We start from the raw sequence: 22,758 nt of genomic DNA, 5'->3' as shown, positions 1-22,758 counted from the left end.
CACTCACAGCAAAAGACAAAGCATGTCTTTAGGTTACTAATGAACTGTGCAGTGCAGCATTATGCCTCGGGGTAGAAATCCCGAGGGTTAATCATCTATTAGTGGCGTGTGAAAGAGTAGAAGGGAGATTATGCAGAGAAAAATAATGCAGTCCATTAGAGCATTCAGGGAGTGAAAACTAATTTATGTCGCTCTCCAAAGGCAGGCACAATAGGAGCCAACCAGTGCCCAAGCACCTGCCCGATTACATAATTTCTCTTATATCAATCAATCTTGTTGAACCATAGTTGCTCTCTGACTTAATTGCTCTGATTAAATAACAAAGGCTAAGCTAGGTCTTTTGTGTTCCCCTCCTGATAAGTCTGGGTTTTAATAAGAAACAGGGGAACTGACTTGCTCAACTCAAAAGTTTTCAGAGTTGCTAATTACGTTGTCAGCACTCGCAATTACGTGTAGTAGTGACACCTCTAATAAAGCACAGTAGCTGAAGGAAACAGTCCTAGGTGTTCCTGAGCATTGTTGAAACGTGTAAAAGGATGGGTGACATCCCTTTACACCTGTAAACATTATGTGACAGTAAACTTGAAGTTGTTGTGGGTGTGAAGTGTGTTTTTTAGAACAAGTGGGTCCTTTTGGGGGACTGGGTTTGGTTTATAGGCTTTTCCTTCAGGCTTATATTTAACTCAATCTGCTCAGTCATTGGGGGTTCTTAAATCCTTACTAAAGTCTATTTTCTTCTCGCTAGCCTTTAATGCTGTTTGACTGTGTAATACCCTGGCCCTCACTGTATAACTTTGATATGCTGTATTGTTTGATATGCGGTTTCATTTTCTTATTGTGTCATGTTTCATTTCTTGTTTGTTTGCATTTTAATTTGCTCTGTGCAGCACTTTGGTTCGACCTTGAGTTGGATTGAGTATTCATTATCATCCATATTTTAACTAATATGTCCATTTTTGCTTGACAGGGTCTAGAATTTGTGTAGCTTCTCTGGTTTCTAAATTTGCTAGTGTCCTCTGGTAATGAATAGGATAGTTAGGGGGACATTTTCAACACCTGCCATCTGGTCCATTTGGATTGAAGTGACCTACAGCAGCCATTGATATTAATGGTCTGGTATTGCCACATTAGTACCACACACACACGCACGCACGCACGCACGCACGCACGCACACACACACACACACACACACACACACACACACACACACACACACACACACACACACACACACACACACACTGTGGGTCCTATTATGGATTGATAAGTGCAAGAGCACCATACTGTAAAGAGCTGTCAGAGAGTGTGTGCCAACCACTGTCAAACGTATGACAATCAGGACATTTGTCTTTGCTCAGTATAGTTAATCTTTCATAGCTTTATTATTCATATTATTCATTCGGTATTCATTCATTTCTGTTCTATTCAGGTAATAGTATTCATTCATTTCTGTTCTATTCAGGTAATACAGTGCAACACCAACCCAATATATTGTATGCAAATGTATAATGGCCCTATAATGTCAAGACTATTGTTGCTACAGTAGACTCCCAGGGTGATTCATATACAATATGACAGAACAAGACCTTGTTCAATTTGGCATTAGTGTAAACAGCAGTAACAAAGCCTGAATAACAATGGCAAAGTCCTTGTTTGTTTGTGTGTGTGTGTGTGTGTGTGTGTGTGTGTGTGTGTGTGTGTGTGTGTGTGTGTGTGTGTGTGTGTGTGTGTGTGTGTGTGTGTGTGTGTGTGTGTGTGTGTGTGTGTGTGTGTGTGTGTGTGTGTGTGTGTGTGTGTGCGCGCGCATGTATAGGCTATCCACTGCCATTGTGTCTGAGGCGAGATGCGTAGGATCTCAAATAATATCACGATACAATACAACAATGCAATGATCCTACACACGGAACAGTATGTATCCGGCAGTGATAGAAAAGGTACTGCTTTACTTAAAGGGGAAGACCACCCATTTTCAATATTGAACTATGTCATTAATATAACTTAGTGGAAAAAAGTTCCCCCCCTTCTGTGTTGCCTAGAACTGGAGGATTGATTTTGGAGTTTGTATTGTAAAGTACAACGGTGTGATGTCATCAAGTTGTACTTTGCAATACCAACCCCAAAATCAATCTTCCAGTTCTAGGCAACACAGAAGGGGGGGGAACTTTTTTTTAATTTCCACAGAACTCCTCTAAGGTATATTGATGACATAGTTCAATATTGAAAATGGGTCTTCCCCTTTAAGTAAAATTAGACAAATACTCTTGTTACAAGTAAAAGTCATATATTAAAAATGTGACTTGGTTAGCGCAACCAGAGCCCATCAGCCAAGTACAAAAGTAAAAGTACCTTGCTTATTTGTTTAGTTTTTTTAGTTTTTGTAATTGTAGTCGAGTAAAAATTTCAATATTTACCACCAGATGTAGCAGTGCAACGCCTTTTTTGAGCGTTGGTCACAACGCTCCTATACGTGGCCGTGTGTGTGGGTCTGTCTGTCTCCGTCCGTCCGTCCGTGTCTGTATGTAGCCTGGCAGTACCTTTTGTGACCAGACTGACCACACATGTTAAGGGAGGGGCGCTGTTGTTCACACACACACACACACACACACATGGATGGATGGATGGATGGATGATGGATATATATACAGTATTTGTTTTGCTGTTGCGCAGCCTCCACGACCAACGCTCAGTTCACACGGGTGTGATTTTTTTCAAATAGCCGATGTATACAGTATACAGCAATAGACCCATATGGAGCTCTGCTACCTCTGACAAGCTTTATGTTCATTCGGTTTAAAGTGCTCCTGACATGTGGCCTATTATATAGTCACTTCTCCTGCGCTTGTTTACATAGACCTGGTTGCTTTATTTCTCTCACAACGTCCGTCAACATGTACTCTGGCTCAGTGCTGACCAGCGTGTGTGTGTGCAGCAGAGGCGTCAATTGGGTATGGCTAGGTATGGCAGCTGCCATACCTTGGCTACAGGGGGAAAATAAATTCATCATGCCTGTTGCTAAGGTATGGCAAACATGACTGGTGTCTTGCACGCGCGACCTTCGCGCGCCTGCAAGACACCAGTCATGTTGCCATACCTTAGCTTTCGCTGAAGTTCTTTGAGTTTGCAATATGCTTGTTTGTTTTTGTCGTTCGGCTGTACACAACCTGTCCTTTTTTTCTTACTGTCCTGTAACATTTAACTGCTGGGTGACTTAATTTCCCCCTTGGGATAATAAAGGTATCTATCTGAACTAGGGATGGTCCGATCAGGTTTTTTGGAACCGATCACCGAGCACCGATCACAAAAGTTTGATCACCCGATACCGATCAATCACCGATCCGATCAAGTTATTATTTATATATTATTTATATTTTCTAAATGTTAATGTTTTAACTTTAATTAATTAATTCACTCATGAATTCATTTATATATTTGCCTTATAGTTATTTACCAGCATTACTATGTATTTATTATCATAGCAGTAACTAATTATTCCTTCAGCACTGTGGAAATCAATACCCCAAAATGGCCTCAAGTGGCTGGTTGATCGGATGCACCAATTGGATCGGATCGGTGAATTTACCTTTTGATCTAAACCACCGATTATCGCCGGTCACGCTTAGATCGGCCCGATCCGATCCATAGCCGATTGATCGGTAACATCTCTAATCTGAACTGACACCACTGTGTGTGTCTCACTCTCCTCCTGCTGCAGGGAGCGAGGCGCCTGGCTGGGTCTGAGTGACGTGGACTCGCCGGGCTCGCTGCGCTGGATGAACGGCTCGGAGGCGGGCATCAGAGTGGCCACCCGGCCCCCGGGAACGCAGCCGGCCCCCGGGAACGTGTGCGTGTCCCTGGACCACAGCGCCAAGCCCAGCTCGCACCTGTGCAGCTCCACGCGAGCCTACGTCTGCGAGTACAGCCCCTACGGTAAGCTCCGCAACCAAACCACGCGCACTATATTCCATTTAGGGATGAGACGATAAGCGTTTGTCGTGATAAGAAACACTCGCGATAATCGTATCGTGGAGATTTAATTTGTGCAAACTTCTAATAATTACTTCAATCAATCAATCAAAAACGTAACACTTACGTAGACAGACAGACGCGCTCACACGCACGCACGCACGCACGCACGCACGCACGCACGCACGCACGCACGCACACACACACACACACACACACACACACACACACACGCATTCAGATGCATATATACCTATACACACACAGAAACAGTCAGTCAGAATTCTTTATAACTTCATATTTCATCCTATTATCTTTGTATTCATATTTTCATAAAATAGTGCTATTGGCCATCCTTTAACCACTTAAGCCCTATAATTTACTTTGTCGTACGACTGTGTGATGTGACGATTGTGAACTTGCAGATCTGCAGTTATATTCTCAACATTTTAATCTATAACAAAATAGAGGCTCCAGGTTGAAACTGATGTCTCCGGTTAAGTCTTCAAGGTCTATGACCAGAAATTCAAAAACATAACATTTCTCTTTGCAAGTTCCAGACAGTGCATTATGCAGGACCTTTTTCTTTGATAGAATATTTGATAGAACATTTGGACCTTCCTTTTTGTCCTACACGCCTGTCACTATAACCGTTGAGATGTTCATCTGCCTTCTTTTCAAGTAACAATTTTTGACATAGAAGGTTTTCACATGACGGCGACAATATGCAATACATATTATACACGTTTCTAGATGTCTCCATTTGATACTGAACATGATAATAAGGTACAGGTTTCTTTCATTTTATTCCAAGGACTATTGGGGATGTACGGTACCGTACATAAATTGTATACTGTCATTTGGAGTCCAAAGTTACATTCTTGAATACTCTAATACGCATACTATACGAATCTAGCCCTTAGTCCTACCAGATGCCGGCTCAGCAATGGTGGAGATCTGCGCTCTGAGGAGCACACTTTTCTTCATGTCTTTCATGTTTATAGTTGCCTATTTCAGCCTTAAGTCGATCTTCTGCCATTTAACATTTTCTTCGAAACACACCTTTTTGGGCAGATAATATATAGATTAAGACGCGCTGCGTGGGTCTGTGATTATGGCAAACTGCAAACAGGTGCTTTTTGGATAGGGTTTGGTTACAGGACAATAATTCTAAGTAAATGTCCTTTGTAGGCATCACAGTGGAAAGAAATAAGGCTGTGAAGAAAAACACTTTTTGCGTTTTGAAGCTCAGAGGAGGTCGGAGGAGACAAGCATAGAGCTTGTCAGCTTGACAGGGAAGAAATATGCAATGACATAAGGCTGGATATCTGTGCACAGGCTACTGGCAAATGTTCTACCTTTTTATTGATTTTTCAATGATTCAACACTTAACAGACAAACAGGGGAGGGGGGAGGGAGAAAGAAAGAAAAATGCCACAATTGTCAAGCTACTGTCTGCAATACACCTGCAATAGACCCATATTTAGTGGCGCATGGCTACTTTTGACAAGCTTTATGTTCATTTGTTTACTAGGTACACGTCTTTGCAATGCATTTGCAATGCTTAGCCATTATATACTGCTTTTATTGTAAATGATAAGTAGACAGCCATTACTTTTTATATGGTTAAATTAATTAGAGGCGTTTTATAATTATATTATAGTCTTTTTCTATAAGGGCGATAAGGAATTCAGTGAAAGTGTAATATTTATTATATGAACATGAATTATTGAGGCTAAACATAAGATATTCAGAAACGTGACATACAAATTAATGAGGCACTTGTGTAAGCACAATCACTAGATATATTATTCATCATTGTAGTCATACTGTGTAACATTCATACAAGTCTTTTTGGCAAGGGCTCTAGCGACGTCTGGTCATTACAGCATTTCTCGAACCAACAACGATCTGTTGGTCATCTGAAACGGTATTTATTAACATTAAAATGAAAAAATAAATACATCTCTGGTGCCTACACTTTGTTATTTTGGAGTGTTATTTGATATTGGTACGAATAATCTGACTAATTATGACATGGTACATTAGTTCTACAGTATCTAGAATTGCTGGTCTATCTCATTTTTGGTTTTTACTCCCTGTTCTCCCCAATTTAGTCATTATGCCAATTAATTACTCCCCAAACTTTTTCTGGGTGTTGTCACTGCTGTTGTATCCTACTGGCTCACCTGCCAATGAGGAGACCCCACCGGGAGGACGTGACGCTTCTGTCCTACTCCTCCCACCCAACACTCCCTGCTGACAGATTCAGCGCGAGCCCGTAGGAGTACGTGCACTGACAAATATCCCCTCCCCACCTGGCTTCCCTCCCCCGAACACGGTACAGGCCAATAGATATTGCCGGATAAACCTTGATATTGCCGTATAAACCGCACTGGATTTGAACCCCCAGACTCCAACTCCAACTGCGCCTACCAATGGCCTGCTGGTCTACCGTTTAAAGTCTACCTTAAAGCCAGGTTCATTAGCTTGGTACCTCTGTGACATGGTCTCTGTGGAAACTTGTTGGTATAGAAAACAAGCAGCCCATACTGTAGATTACGAAGAAGGCTGTTTGGATGCTTTGTAAGAGATGTACTGGTGAAGGAGTGCGTACGTATTGTAGTCATTGACAAACAAAACTGTATGCCTTCTCTCTCTCTCTCTCTCTCTCTCTCTCTCTCTCTCTTTCTTTATCTCTTTGTCTCTCTCTCACACACACACCTCTCTCGCCTCTCTCTCTCTCATTGTTCTGTTGCTGGACATTTTCGCGAGGCAAGTTCTCGCCGACTTGAGTGAATGGCCCACGGTCCCCTTTGGGGGTCCCCAGGTTGGGGACCGCTCGCTAGTATATACAATATACAGTAACAGTAGTTAGTCAGAGAAAACCCAAGCAGGCCTCCAAATTATTGTTTAAATGCCGTAGTCCGTGAGCAAGAGCGACCAGAGTGAGTAAGCAGCCACTAAGCATTAATCCAAGAATGCGCGTGGGCCTTGTTAGGAAGCCTTATGGCCACTGGCAGGGAAGAAGAGCTCCAGATGCACCTCTTGTGCGGTGAGTCTGTCGATGCTCACGATGCTCCAAATGATACAGAGCTACAATAGTAGGCTGAATGTCACCTTTATATCACTGATTTGAATAGAATTAGCTGTTATATTAAAGGGATAGTTCACCCCCCAAATCCGCTGTCTTGCCAATGTCTGGACGTGTGACGTTTTGAAATGGCACATCTGTACTGTACTGTAAGAAATAATGTGTATTTAGAACATTATACATACATCATTTATTTGTCTGAAGTGCTGGTGACATCACAGGGTGAAGTGAAAGGTCAAATAACTTACATGTATGATAAGATGCATATCGTCGTTGTCGGGTGAAAACCTTGTATGTCCAAGACCGTTCGTTTTGTATTTATCATTTTAAAAATGAACTAAACTAGTGAAAATAGCAGATCTACAAGCACACAACTTGTGCTTGTAGATCGGCTGTTTTCACTACTTTTGTGAGACAGCCTTGTATGATGAAGCAGGGCTTTACTTGGTGAAAAAACGTACAAACTTGAAATGTGGAGATACAAGGTTTCTGCCCAACAGTGACGATATATGATAAGGACAAATTCCAATGTTCATGGACACGTTCTTTAGAACACTTTAGGATGGAATAGTTTCATAATACACATGTTTGGTGAATGAGGTTGTTTGTGTGGGCATTGCTGATGAGCCATTAACGCTCCCTGCTTATTTTGTAGAGATGCTTTTTGGCCACATATACCGGTACAGTAGTTAATGACTAATGAGTAGTTGAATGAACCTGAAATGAAAGCCATCATTTTGTGGTATTTCGTCAGTCAAGCTGGCTGCGGTAAGCTGTGAAAGCGCTATGGCAGTGCTCAAGGCAATTTCAGATTGGTTGGACAGTCAATTGTGGAGAGAATTGGTCAACCCATTGAGGGGAAATTGGATTCTGGCAGATTATTATTATATATATATATATATATATATATATATATATACCGGTATATATATTTTGTTATAGTAGAATAAGGATGCTCAGGTGGGCAAAATCAATAGGACTAGTGCTGTTTGCGCAATTCAAGCACTGTCAAAGAACTGTCAAGCACTGTCAAAGAATGAAGAGTCCAATTGAAGCATAGTGTTATTATGTAGGACACGTGAGTCTCGCCCGCCTCAGCTGTAATGAGCTGTCAGTCAGCGACTGCTCCTATTCCTCATTCACTCTGCTGGTCATTACGTCATTTAAAAAAACGACCAACGCGTTTCGGCCAAGCATGGCCTTCAGCAGGGTACGCTTTTTTAACCCATTTAGGCCTAGAATTATTGAATGCTTTAACCAGTGAAAAATAGCAGATATACAAGCTCACAGCGCGGCTTGTAGATCTGCTATTTTTGAAAAAGTCGTGAAAATGTGTGCAAATCTTTGAATATATGTATTTTCAAAGTGAACGTTTGCAACTCAAATTTTGCTTCTGGGTGGTCCCTGGAACTAAATATTTTGAGATGGGGGTCCGACGGTCCGTGGCCAAATACATATCAGTTTGGGGGTCCTTCACATGAAAAGGTTTGAGAACCACTGACATAGTAGTCTCTCAAGAACAGACTAACTGAGCTCCAGTTAAGTGAAAAGGACCTTTTCTTTGACGATGGCTGGCCAGATCGCTGACATAGAAACATAGGGTTTTTCAAAAAATCTTAGAAGGATTCAAAAGACACTTATAGAATCGGGTCAAAATTCGAATTTTCACGATTTTTCAAAAATAGCAGATCTACAAGCTCGCAGCGCGGCACTCGGTGCCGCGCTGTGAGCTTGTATATCTGCTATTTTTCAATAGTTAAAGCATAAAATAATGAAACACAGAATGTGTACCCGTTCTGCTGCCATGAATTAAAAATAAACCTTTTTCTACTTTGAACTGAACAGAGCTCACTTGGATCCTTTCTATTTTCCCCACCTCATCATTGCACTTTTTTGATACCTTTATAACGGAATGGAACTAGATTTTTTTGTCCTAAATAAAAAAAAAAGTTATATTGAAAGACCAGAAAAAGCACAAATAAATAAATAAAGCAAACCCGTTTTGCGGCTCCAGACAGATTGTCAATACATTTGTGGGACAAAAATGGCTCTTTTTATAATAAAGGTTGCCTACCCCTGCCCTAGGGAGTCCTCAGAATTCACTACAGGGGGGAGCATTCGTAGAACAAAGCAGATTGTGAGCTTGTAGGTCTCCAATTTTTCAAGAGCGAAGGGGTTTGTTGGAGAGGGGAAAAAAGAGCAGGCCAAATATAGAGCCAAAGGTCAAGTTCACCAACTATTGACGTTGGTTAAATGCCTGAAAGTACTCATTAACATGAATCCAGCATATGAATAGAAAAGAGAATGTGTAGACAAACAAACAAACAAACAAACAAACAAAGGAAGATGATGTTGCTGTCAAACAAGTCTAGTCAATTCCCTGCTTCATCTCTCCCCTCAGCTAAGGGGTCCTTGGCCTGGCACACGTTGAAGTCTCCTGTTTTGTAGTAATCCTAATAGTAAAAGATGTACCGTATAGTGAATCCCCACTACGTTCCTCTGTTTCCAGTACGTGTTCCTGACGCTGGAGTCTACATGGTGGGCCTGGCTGTGCTGTCCTCCCACAGCCCTGTGTACAGCCCCTCTTCCACTCCGCTCCCACAACCACCAAGTGGCACCATAGAGGTGAGCAAGCCTAGAAGTACAGAATAGACTCTATTTTGATTGTCTTAAGTACCAGCTCTTATGCTTTAACTTAAAGGCCTGTCCATACCGTCTCTGGCCACCAATCCTTTAGTCGGAAAGGTCCGGTTCAACTACAAAATGATGTCACTCGCATCTTCTGAAAAGCATTACCCAGACAAAATTAGAGTTTGGAAAGCTGCACATCAGAAAGTCGGAACTCTCCAACGAAAAGTTTGGTGGTCGGAGACAGTATGGACAGGCCTTTAAGAGCTGGTACTAAAAACAATCACTGTCTGTCTGTCTGTCTGTCTGTCTGTCTGTCTGTCTGTCTGTCTGTCTGTCTGTCTGTCTGTCTGTCTGTCTGTCTGTCTGTCTCTCTGTCTGTCTCCTCCCTCCTTCACCCGTTGTTGTTCTGTTCTTGCTGTCAAAACACAGGTCCTGCTGTTCCCAGCGCTGAGCTTTGTTGAGCGTGGTCGCCTGTCCTCCCTGGAGTTTGTCACACAAGAGCTGAGCATGCCCACCCAGGTGCGCTTCCAGACCTACAGACCCCACTGCCACCACCCTGGCACACACCTGCTGCTACCTGGTGAGTTACACGCACGCACGCACACACACACACACACACACACACACACACACACACACACACACACACACACACACACACACACACACACACACACACCTGTAGCCTTAACATAACCACTGATTGTGCTCACACAAATTGACTGACACCTGGGTGCACTCACATCATCACATGTATAGAAAACATGTGTCATGTTCCACCTGTGCTCACGTTTCCAGGCAGTCACACACACACATGCACTGTGTTGATAGTCGGCGGCGTTAGGGAGATAGAATGGTGATTTCGTGCTAATCAGTCTAGTCCAGGGGTCTTCAACAGGGGGTCTGCAGGGGGTCCGCGAAATTATTGCTTAAAAAAATATATATATATTTCTTTTTTTTTCCTTTTTTTTTTTACATTTATGTTAAAAAATAAATCATGATTCTATGTTCATGTTTAAAATAAAAAACATGTCGTAGCCCCGACCCCCCAGCCCTACGAGGTGGTAGGGGGTCCCTGCTCCATCTCCCCATCAGTTTGGGGGTCCCCAGCCTGAAAACGTTGAAGACCCCTGGTCTAGTCGATGGGAGCCCAACTTGATTTGGCCGCTGTGGCAACCCCGAAGGTCGCCGACTCGGGCACCCTAGCTAAATCATTAGAGTATGCCCTGGAATACATCTGTGCAAAATGTTGCGCTTTTAGACTGATTAGCACGAAAGAACCCTAAGGCCCCCGCCTATGAGGGATCCATGTTAGATGGAGACAGAAACTAGGACAGAGCAACTGAGCATGCCTGGTTGAAGTGGGAGAGTGAAACAACAACAACGAGATCAAACCAGGTCTCTATGCATCCCTGTGTAAAGGCCTTTTCACACAGGAAGTTAATTTTGTATATGTAAATATATGTAACAATATTAAATCAAAAGGATAAAAACGCAAAAATAGCTGACAGGTTGTTTCCATTTTAGTTATGTGCAAGGAAGCGACTGATCCTCTTAGTAAAAGAAAAACGTTCAGGAAGGGAGGTGTAGGCAGTCAGGGAGAGAAGCTGTCTCCCTTTGATTTGATTAGATTAGATTTATTTGAAAAAGCAATAAAACCACATGGTTACAGCAATTCGAGGATGACAGAATGTCCTGAGACGTATTTCCATTTAGGCCCTCTAACAGTTAAAGGAGAATACTACTCATTTTCTTTTCTTTTTTAAGATTTATTTAATATTATTACCCGGCTTGTTTGAATGCTTGATTCTGATTGGTCAGTTGCTGAAATCAGCAGTCTGTTATTTCTGGATAACAGACCGCTCCGCTCTATAACAGACCGCTGCCTAATCAAAGACTCAGAGCACCTGCTGCAGTCAAGCTGCGCTGCATGAATTTAGTGCCGTATCCAACATTAGTTTTGAGTCAAATTATTACTCTTCATCATTTCACTACTTTACCTTTGCTGGGTTCTCAGGTTGCGGGGGCCCAGTGTGTGCACCGGTGGCCGTGTGTGTCCCCACAGAGGTTAGGGGCCCCACCCCGCAGTCACCCTCCTGCCCCGCCCTGCAGCAGTGGTGCCCGTTCCAGGGGCGCTGCCTGGCCCTCTCCAGCCCCTGCCAGCCGTCCTCCTGCCCTAACTGTACCCAGACCCAGCGCCTGCATCCCGGGGCACTGAGGCCCCGCTACGCCCTAAAGGACGAGGTGGTCTTCACTCTGCCCGCAGGACCAGCCTCACACATACTGGTGAGCAATGGTGGAACAAGTACTCGCATTGCTTACTTAAAGGGGTATTTCACTTTCAAAAAAACTTTTGGTCATTTTATCGCCTAATCATGGTTTTGTGAACACCCTGGACAGTTTTTGAGTTGCTTGATTCAGTATTTAGATATTTCATATTCAAACATCAGACCACGCCCCCTTCCTATACAAACCCATTGTAACTTCGAACTCCATTTTAACTATGATAGAGTCATCAAATACACCTGTTTTTTTCGTTTTTTTTCTGGTGACTCCTGACGCCCTCCTAATACGTGAGCTGGCCGTGTTTTTTTTTGATAACTTTTTTCATTTATTTTTAATAATCTTTTTATTGTATTACATTTTTTTCTTATTCCCCCAAAAATTATAAGTATCATTACTGCAATGTAGAAATACTCTGTTACAAGCAAAAGTCCGGAATTTATTTGAGTAAAAGTACAAAAGTATTGACATCAAAATATACGTAAAGTAGCAAAAGTAGAAAGTACTCATTATGCATAATGTCCTGTTTCACACGTTTCCAAAGGTATAACGATCTGTTGAAAATAGCAGCTCTACAAGCTCACAATGTGTCGCATCGCGAGCTTGTAGATCGGTTATTTTCAAATGGCCGAAATATATATAGGGCTGAAATCTACAAAGTAACTAGTAACTAAAGCTGTCAAATAATTGTAGTGGAGTAAAAGTATAACATTTGTCTCTGAGAAGTAGTGGAGAGAACTGAATGTTGTGGGGGTTAAACACTTCAACCTGGCTTCCCTAAAGTATTCACGGTATACTTGACATTGCTCACCGCTTACTTACAGTAAGTTACTGCTGACCATTTCACAGCGCATATCGTTGTTTTGCTTTATTTTCAATGAGCTCACTGAACTCCATTAATTTCAGTATGCTATGAAAATCAACTTGCAGCACACTCCAACACACTAAATAAATGTGATAGTAATTGTTTTGTCACAGTTGTGTTGTTGAGCACAATTAGTTTGAAAGGTCTAGCCGTCCCTGGAGAAAAGACTGAAGATACACAAATGAAATTCAAACATCTGTGACTGGTTAAAGGTCTTTAAACACAGGGTGCATGACAAATAATGATCCAGAAATGCAGCAGAAATTATTTCTGTAAACTATTTAGCTGATGCCTTATTCATACAGATTGATGCCTTTAATTGTCGTGAAAGAAAACAATCAAATCAAGCTTTATTGCCTAACTTATTTGTGGTGGACCTACTCATGACACAGCTCGACAGCCAGACAAAGGCAAGAAACACAATAAGAAGCACCGTAATTACAGAACAACAGTATCCAACCTGTTTCCGCGGGAATTTACTGTAGAATTACTGTATCTGTGGGACACATCTGGGTAATCTGGGACCGAAAAAAATAAAAATAAAATGTCGGCCTTCGTTCCATTTTGGGGGCTGGGCGGCCAACAAAGTAAATCGTCACTGTCGGTTTCAAATTTATATATTTTTTCGCAAAGCAAAGCCCTGGTTCATCATACAAGGCCGTTGCACAAAAGTAGTGAAAACAGCAGATCTACAAGCACACAACGCCTCGCGGTGAGAGGCGTTGTGTGCTTGTAGATCGGCTGTTTTCACTAGTTTAAATAGTTTAAATATTGTCATGATCTGAAATGGCAAATCTTTGAGTAGCAGCAATAGCGCAATGAGGGCCTCTCCAACTCTTTTTCCCGGGCTGAATCAGGGGCCCAGCACGTCCCTGGTCGGGATTACGATTACGCCACACTCGGCTCGGCTCGACTGCAACGTATGCACGATGGGACGCTGGAAACTTGTGGATGGATACAGTACAATATATATGTCACGGTTTGTTAGAGAAACAGGACGGTCGAGAAACGGAGCACTCGTCGTGCAGCACGGGGCGGAACGGAGCCGCTCGATTGTCCACGACATTGCAAGCGGCGCGCAGGCCAGCGGACCTTGGTCCTGCTCTTCGCCCCCGAGCACCGCAGGTGCGAGTGGCCGCGAAGAGCGGGCCAGGGCCGCGCGGCCGGCGGAGCGCCGCGCGAGTTACGAAGCCGTGGTGAATGCAATCGTTATATTTATGCCCAGGCCGTAAGGCCTGGGCAAGCCCACGATAAACGCCCTGTCCAAGTGACTACAATGCAATGGAGCTAATGGCTAAGCTAGGCTAGGCTAGGCTAGGCTAGGCTAGTAGTAAATAAAGTCGCAAATAGAGTCGCAAACGAGTGACGTCAGCGCCTTCACTAGTGAATGGCTGTCGTCGCCACCTGGTGGTGATTGGTGTGTGGTGAACGACAAAACAAGCGCTCTTACATAGAACGTCCTGAGTTACCCAAACATCCGGTAACATATACACATATTTAACACTATGCAGAAAAACAACACAAGGTTACAGTGTCCTTTCTGTAGCTGCAGTCATTTACAGTATAGTACCGTACATGCACACGCGCGTGTGTGTGTGTGTGTGTGTGTGTGTGTGTGTGTGTGTGTGTGTGTGTGTGTGTGTGTGTGTGTGTGTGTGTGTGTGTGTGTGTGTGTGTGTGTGTGTGTGTGTGTGTGTGTGTGATGTGTGGCTAATCTCACAAACCTTGAATATCTGTACAAGCTTCTATATCTGCTATTTTTAAATGGCCAACGTATAAAAAGTGGTAAAAAAAATTAAGCTGGGGACCCTCTGGGGAACCCACCCGCCCCCATATTTTGAACCTGAACCTTACCGAGATTAGGATTGCCGATTTTTGGAAAAGTACATATTTTTCAGATCCTAAAATGTGGATTGAATCTATATGAATGCATTTTAGCTTGAGTATAATGAAGGTGAGAAGGGGCAATGGGATTGTTTTCTCGCGCTTAGTATTGCTGGAGTGTTCAATAGCAATGGATAGCTGGTTTCTGCCCGACAGCAATGACATTTGATGTTAGCATATACCGGTAGGATATTTGAATGAAGGAATACACCCACACACCCTGCCACTTGCATGTTCCAGAGGTAATTTTATTAAAAGCAACGCTTCGGTCGTGAGACCTTCCTCACCTTGAGGAAAAAAAATTAAGCTGGGGACCCTCAATCATTCTACTGCTTTGTGACCTACGCATCTGCTCGAGAGGACCTACTGGGTGTGCGACAGTCTTCTCTTAACAAGCATAACGTCATTGTCGGGCAGAAACCTTGTATCTCCAAGTTTCAAATTTGTAAATTTTTACGCACAAAAGTTGTGAAAACAGCAGATCTACAAGCACACAACGCCTCGCGGTGCGAGGCGTTGTGTGCTTGTAGATCGGCTGTTTTCACTAGTTTAAATCATTTTAAAATGACTAGCCCTTACCCGTTCAAATATATGAGCTCCGAAATGATGTGCAGTGTGTGGGTTATGGGATGTATGCACCCGTTTCGTTTAATGGCTACAGAGATACTGTGTCCCCCCCCCCCGCCCACCCGCCTGCACACACACCCGCCTGCCTGCACACACACACACACACACACACACACACACACACACACACACACACACACACACACACACACACACACACACACACACACACACACACACACACACAGAGCTGGTTAAACATGTTGCCTCATGCTAGATGCAGAATAGATATGCCTCATGCTAGATGCAGAATAGATAGTAGATACACCATAAAAATGCTAATATACAGCATATGATTTGTGAAAGTGACAAACGGGCTTCACAGTTATGTTAGGTGTGTTCATATGCTAATGGTGATGCGATTTCAGATCAATTGCTCCAGCCACTGAGGAGAAACGTTGTTTCAGACAGACAGACAGACAGACAGACAGACAGACAGACAGACAGACAGACACTCACTCAGACATTCGGAAAATTATATGTTTGATAAATACAAAACAAACAGTTTGGGACATACAAGGTTTCCACCCGACAACGACAATATAGGATATTAACATAGAATTCTAATAGATATAATGTTCTAACAATTATCTCTCATGTCATCAGGCCTTCAATACTTCATTATGAGCTCAGCCACATTTATTGTTTCTTCTTTCTCTTTCTCTCTCTGTATCTCTCTCTCTCTCTCTCTCTCTCTCTCGTCTCAGGTACGAGAAACATTGGAGGACCTCTTGGTGTCCCCTGGCGACGTCGTCGCCCTCCAACATGACTCTGGCCCCGCCTCCCTCCTGCACTGCCACGCCTCGCCACAGTCCCCATGGCGACAGCCCATGTTAGCCCTCAACCAGTCACAGTGGTTCTTCAACGGCAACGCCAGCCAATCCACGGACGGCTCAGCGGACCGTGACTCCGACATGGACTCAGCTCCATCCTCTGAGCTGGACGCGGAGGCTCTGCTGCGGGAAGGAGAGGGAAGCTGGCAGTGGGACGTGGTGTGCCCCGTCAGGGTGCTCTACGTGGGGCACAGTGAGACGCAACTGCAGGGCGCCCAGTTGATTGCTGGGCTGCCCCAGCCGGGACTCTACAACGTGATGGTCAGGCTTTTCTCTTGGCTATGAAGCTATATGCTATATAACAGTGGTTCCCACATTTTGGGCTCGAGATCCAAAAGGGAAATTAGACGTGTGCCTGGGACCCAATACTAGTGAAAACAGCAGATCTACAAGCTCACAATGCGCCGTGTTGTGAGCTTGTAGATCGGCTGTTTTCACTACTTCTTAGACATTTGTTTTCTAATTTAAGGAATTTCTTTCATGAAATTACTTAAAAAATCATTGAATTTACTTTTTAATTCATGAAAAAAATAGCTTTTTGAAAATGTTTTGAAATAAAAATAATAAAAAAGAAAAAAAAACTAAATGTAGGAAACCAAAAATTAAGGGACCCATAAAAATGTTCCCAATGTTTGGGAACCAATGCTATATAACATATATACTGTTTACCTTCATTCATAACAACATTTATAAAAACTATTAACAACTTTAGTGTCAGTCCAACTCACACTTACAAATTTGGGCTCAGGGAGCTGACATGAACATGCACATGTGTGACCTGCAGTGTACAAAGCAGCTCTCAGTGGCCTCAGTTAATGGCAGTAATAGTTATTGACATGCTGTGTCTGATGTATTGCAGGTGAAATCCGTCGACCCTTCCTACCCAGCGACGGCCTCGTGCCCTGTGAGGGTGGTGCCCCCCTTGGGCTTGACGGTGCTCCACCCTGCACCCCAGAACGGAACGCTCTACTTGCAGCCCAACAACACCAGGCTACTGCTCCGTGTCCAGTCTGGCTACTCCGCTGAGGTCCACAGACGCGGCAGCAACCACAGCGTGACCTTCCAGGCGGCCTGCCCGCCTGAGTTCTCCTCCAGCCCAGAGCTCTGTCAGCTGGGGCCCATCCCAGGTAGGGTTGATGTCGTCGACTGAAAACTATGACGAACAATGTGCGTCGACTGCCTTTTTTCAATGACGAACTAAATAAAAACGAAGCTATGCTGACTAAAACTAAGAATGATACGTAGCTTGCGAGGTTAGTTCAGGCAGAGGTTCACACTGTGCTGTACTACAGTATGTGGGCGTGTTCTACCTGCTCTTAATGGTTAACTTTTTCTCTGCCATTTTAAACATAGCTGTAGTAAGCAGCTGCCAAATTGTCCTTACCTTTTAACGTGGGCACGCGCACGCATCGTGCACAATCTGTGCGCGACTCATCTAGTAGACGTGTAGACTCGGTGACAAGCTTTCGAATACAAAAAACCCCATTGAAAAAGACATATCCGTTGCCACGCTGTATCTCTGCTTATCAGCCAGTGTTTACATGAAAAAGCATTGAAAAAAGCCAACTGTGCGCTATGGTAACACATGGACACGTTCGCGCACAAAACGCACGATATGTGCGGGGATCATAATCCAGGCGTGTAGAGACTGGATCAAAGTTTCCAAACGCAAAAATCAGATTGAAAAACGAGCGTTCCATCGCCCAGTAGCTTCCACTTCTGTTACACAGTAAACCAATGGAGGCGGGACTATGGCCCAGGCTCAGACTGGATACGGAAAGCTGGATCCGGTCCAGACCGGAAATGACCGGATACAGTTAGGGGGGCGGGCCTAAAGAGCCAGAATCAGCGAAAATCTGCGCTACTACTTTTAATCCTTTCATAATGATTAAAGCTAATTAAACTATGCGGGCTCTACGGGCATGGCAGCGCGGTACAGCGGGAAATCTACGGGCTCTACGGGGATCGCGAGGTATGAGTTAATGATGGTTTTCTAATTGTGCTGAGCAGGGAGAAAATGTAGCAGAGCCTGGATGCCAAGATAAAATATTACATATACACTTGCATTCACATTTTCAATAATATGTATTGGTTCATTCTATTTGTGAGTTACTGGTATCTGACTGAATTCAATATATTGGCAATTTTGTCAACAAATAAAAACTAGACTAAAATGTTAGGGAGGGACTAGAGGGGAAGAGATGCAGTAGAACTAAAAGAAAAGTAATTTCATGTTTAGTTGTGCTTGGGTGTTTCACTCTGAAAATAGCCGATCTACAAGTTGCGATGCGTTGTGAGCTTGTAGATCGGCTATTTTCAGAGCACCAGCAAATGTAAAATCAGACATTATAATGACATCAAGGCACCGCCAAAATACATTTTAGTCCACTAAATCAACTAGTCCACCAAAACTAGACTAGAACTAAAACCTTTCAGATGACTAAAATATGACTAAAACGGTCCAATTTACATTTATTCAAAAGACTACTAAATCACCATTTTCCTGTCAAAATCAACACCATTCCCAGGGTCAGGACCCGAGGCCGGGGACCCCAGTCTGTTTGCGGTGTTGGACCTGAAGCTGTCGGCGGAGGAGAGGACGGGCCCCGTGCAGGTGGAGCTGGTGGCCCGCAGTGAAGTGACGGAGACCAGCCTGGCTGTGGTGGTGTACCTGGAGGAGCCGCTCAGAGGCCTGGTGGTGCAGCCGCATCCAACACGCAGGGTGCTGATGGAGTCAGTCGTGGTGAGTGAGTGAGTGAGTGAGTGAGTGAGTGAGTGAGTGAGTGAGTGGGTGGGTGGGTGAGTGAGTGAGTGAGTGAGTGAGTGAGTGAGTGAGTGAGTGAGTGAGTGAGTGAGTGAGTGAGTGAGTGAGTGAGCGAGCGAACGAGTGAACGAGCGAACGAGTGTGAGTTTTCGTGAGGTCATGTGTGCGTGCGTGTTCCTACATTTCATCTGTAGGGAGTGTTTCTATTCATGTATTTTTGTACAATCACAGGTGTGTGTTTATAGCTTCAAATGCAGTACAGCCAATCATAATCAATGACTGGAACCATCTCTTTTACTGTGTGTGTGTGCTGTATGTGTGTGTGTACAGTACGTGTGAGTGTGTGTGTGCATGCGTGTGCCGCGCACGCGTGTGTGTACTGTACTTGCAAGTCTCTATGTTATTGCTCATACTAAATAAAGTATAAAGTATCTTCTTTCTATAGCATATCTTTGTGTGTGTGTGTGTGTGTTGTGTGTGTTTCAGAGCTACACAGCATCAGTAAAGGAAGGCACCAACCCTACATTTAAATGGACAGTGGATGACAAGCCATACTTTACCTACTACAACACTGTTCTCAATGTCATCTACCAGAATGCTGCCGTCTACAAGCTCACGGTGAGTCTCATACTTGTGTTCGCATGCACACAATAATAATAATAATTATTAATATTATTACTAGTAAGATGCTAGTTTAGGGCGAGGTCGCGTACATGGGTGTGTGCACATGGGCGCATGCATGCATCCGCCTGGCTGACGGTAGACTGCTGGCGAGCGCTGGCGCTTTGGCAAGGGATCAACATTGACCAAAAAAATGCACACCTGGTTGGTTGTTTAAGTTGAACAAAATGTGGTCATATTGTCCCAAATATGGAGATGACTGATGTCTGACATCATAGATGTTTGACATCATGAATCTGACACAATATGTCCATAATATGGGTATTCCCAGATATGGCTATGTCCAGGGATCCAGGGATCTCCATATATGGGCATAAAAGAGATTGTATTAGTGTGGTTGCCCTAACAGGGCATCATCTGGGAATGCCCATATATGGACTTTATATTGATGTTTTCGGGACGGGTAATGTATGCTAAATAGTAAGGCCAGGCGGGGCCTCGGGCCGGCCCAGTTAGGGCCCAGTTAGGGCCCAGTTAGGGCCAGGCCTTAATATGCGGGTCCGTTGAGAATGCTGACCTTGTCAGGTCATCATTGTGATGTCAGAACAGGTCAGTGCAAAATAATTCTGTCTTGTCCATTCATTTTCATCACATATATATTTTGTATGTGTGTTTCTAGCTTGTTTGTGTTGCATCGGCACTGGCACATTATATCAGAAGGACATTTTGATGATGTGATGTCTAGTGCAAACTAAATTACATTTAGCTGAAATGAGTCATTCCAGCTCCACAACTGTGAGACAAAATATCAGAGTACCAGACAAACAGCTGCCAAGGTCTGATAAAGAACATCACAACAGTCCTTGAAACATACTGTAGAATGTAACTACAGCTAATTTGACTGAAGATGCATTCCCCGTATGCTTCTCTATTTTCTCTTGATTAAAAAAGTTTATTCAGAAGGTTTTTCTCTGAAAATATACTAATAGACATGATTTGGTCTATTCAACAGTGGCCAGACAGATTTGAGCTTAAGCAGTGAACCTGGATAAGCTCTATGTTCTTTAGGGGCAATCAAGGTTTAGTCATATTAAAGTAATTGTCTTTTTTAATGGGATTTGGGACATGCCGCTCTTTAATCTGGAAGCAGACTTTGGTCTAAAACATTTCTCTGCAGGGTAGATTAACACCCAGGATTATCAGCTTGATGAATGAACACATCACTGATTGTTAATTGAATGCAGTGAGTCTGGTGATCAGAAGTTTGCCGGATCAGAACGTTCGCCCAGCTTAACCCCTAACTGCTCTCTGGGTGCGAGAACTTTTATGCCAGATAAAGTGAACCAGTTTTTTGTTAACCTTTTAACAGAAGTTATGTGGGTTGTAAGGCCAGATATCTTGGACAATATAAAGTTCAATCAGACAGGAGTGGTCATGCTTCACTTGACATCACAATATATGATATAAATGGTAAGACAGAATTCATTTCCCAGTGGATTCCTCGCGTCTCACGCCAGTGCAACCACACTTGCAATTTCCCAGAATCGCACCATTCTAGTTACTTGCGCAAGCAGAGCGTGCAAGTACTGTAATCGGCTGGGTATGTAAGTACATAGGTGACTGGGTTTTTTGAAGACCGTAGCCCTGAAACGGCTGGGATTCTGGGAATGTATTTATGTACAGTATGTAGGTGTCTCCCTACAGCCAATGAGGGACCAGTATTCCTGGTGATGATGTCAGCAGAGTTTGTTACATAAGAGTGCTCTTAGTAATGTCTTCGAGTGCCCCGCTGCAAGCTTGTAGATCTGCTATTCTTTTTTAAATCGGGAAATGGATTGAAAATCTTTGAATATATCTCTTTTAAAGCGAACATTTGCAACCAAAATATTTGGGTTAACGTGTTCACTGTGCTATATATACCTCCTTCCCCAGGTGACGGCCATGAACCATGTCAGTAACCTCACGGAGCATTTCAACGTGACCGTGGACAGGCTGCAGCCCATGGTCAACCTGACGGTGACGGGCGTGCCCGACGTGGTCACCCAGGGCTCAGCGCAGACCCTCACCGCCTCTGTGGTCGTTGACATGTCTGTCTCTGCTACCTTCCGGTAGGACTGGACACACTGTGTGTGTGTGTGTGTGTGTGTGTGTGTGTGTGTGTGTGTGTGTGTGTGTGTGTGTGTGAACAAAAGGAAGATCGTACCTCTACTGTTGCGTTCGGTGTGTATCCAGTGGTGTAAAGTAACTAAGTACATTCACTTAAGTACTGTACTTAAAGGAGGACTTTGCCACTTTTCAACCCATCTTCATATAATAGGTCCTCACTAATGTTCATAATAAAATAGCAAAAGAAAATTCTACTCGGTCCAAGTCCCTTAGGAGAGCTGTGGGAAGTTCAGAAATCCATCGTCTTGTGACACCATCATTTTTCCAAAAAAAAGATTAATCAATATTTTTGAAAAAAATATTTTGATTTTTATTATCGCGAGAACAATAGCTTCCACTTTAACATTGCAACTTTTCAGGAGTAGAAAGCCTGCATTTTCTATTAGCTTGGATTCCCAATCGATGATGTCACAAGACGATGGGTTTCTGACTTGCCCACAACCCTCCAATGAGAGAGGAAAAAAAAAAGCTATTTTTAGTGAGGACCAATTATATGAAGATACTTTTACTTTACTGGAGTTTCAGTACTTTTACTTCCACTACATCTTTGAGGAGAATATTGTACTTTTACTCCACTACAATTATTTGAAAACTTTAGTTACTAGTTACTTACCATTACAAACCATACATTAACCACTTCAGCCTGGTTTTATACATAGGCTTTTTGAAAATAGCCGATCTACAAGCTCACAGCGCGTTGCATCGTGTTGTGTACATTTTGTACATTTTGATGCCAACACTTTCATACTTTTTAAAGGAGTAGTTCACCCCCAAAATGTCTTTTTTTCTATTGATTACTCATGCCATGGAGAGTAGAGTTCAATAATATTTTTTGGTTTTTGTCACATTCCTAAGACAAAAATTTGATTTGAGTAAATTTACCTCCATTGATTCCGGATGGGGACCCGTTTCGAAACGGGTCCCCATCCGGAACGAATGGGGGGAAATTTATTGTTATCACATTTTTGTCTTAGGGATGTGACAAAAAACTAAAAATATTATTGAACTCTAGTCTCCATGGCATGA

The 22,758-nt window shown here is 43.3% G+C and overlaps 1 protein-coding gene across 1 annotated transcript in view; it reads left to right on the top strand.

Annotated features, from left to right (window-relative positions):
• Positions 1–22,758, top strand: part of pkd1a (polycystic kidney disease 1a) — a gene marked incomplete at its 5' end in the record, with an annotated part of 160,009 nt that overhangs the window by 50,340 nt on the left and 86,911 nt on the right. The window contains 9 exons of the mRNA XM_080722718.1: positions 3,714–3,928; positions 9,568–9,683; positions 10,119–10,269; positions 11,707–11,975; positions 16,056–16,442; positions 17,041–17,308; positions 18,710–18,924; positions 19,432–19,563; positions 21,499–21,674. Of these exons, the coding sequence (XP_080578844.1) occupies positions 3,714–3,928; positions 9,568–9,683; positions 10,119–10,269; positions 11,707–11,975; positions 16,056–16,442; positions 17,041–17,308; positions 18,710–18,924; positions 19,432–19,563; positions 21,499–21,674 (1,929 nt within the window). The remainder of the gene's footprint in view (positions 1–3,713; positions 3,929–9,567; positions 9,684–10,118; positions 10,270–11,706; positions 11,976–16,055; positions 16,443–17,040; positions 17,309–18,709; positions 18,925–19,431; positions 19,564–21,498; positions 21,675–22,758) is intronic.

Source organism: Nannobrachium achirus (assembly GCF_963921795.1).
Source record: "Nannobrachium achirus genome assembly, chromosome: 3".
NCBI classification, from domain to species: domain Eukaryota; kingdom Metazoa; phylum Chordata; class Actinopteri; order Myctophiformes; family Myctophidae; genus Nannobrachium; species Nannobrachium achirus.
The sequence above is the reverse complement of the archived record's forward strand: the minus strand, read 5'-3'. Positions and strand labels throughout refer to the sequence as shown.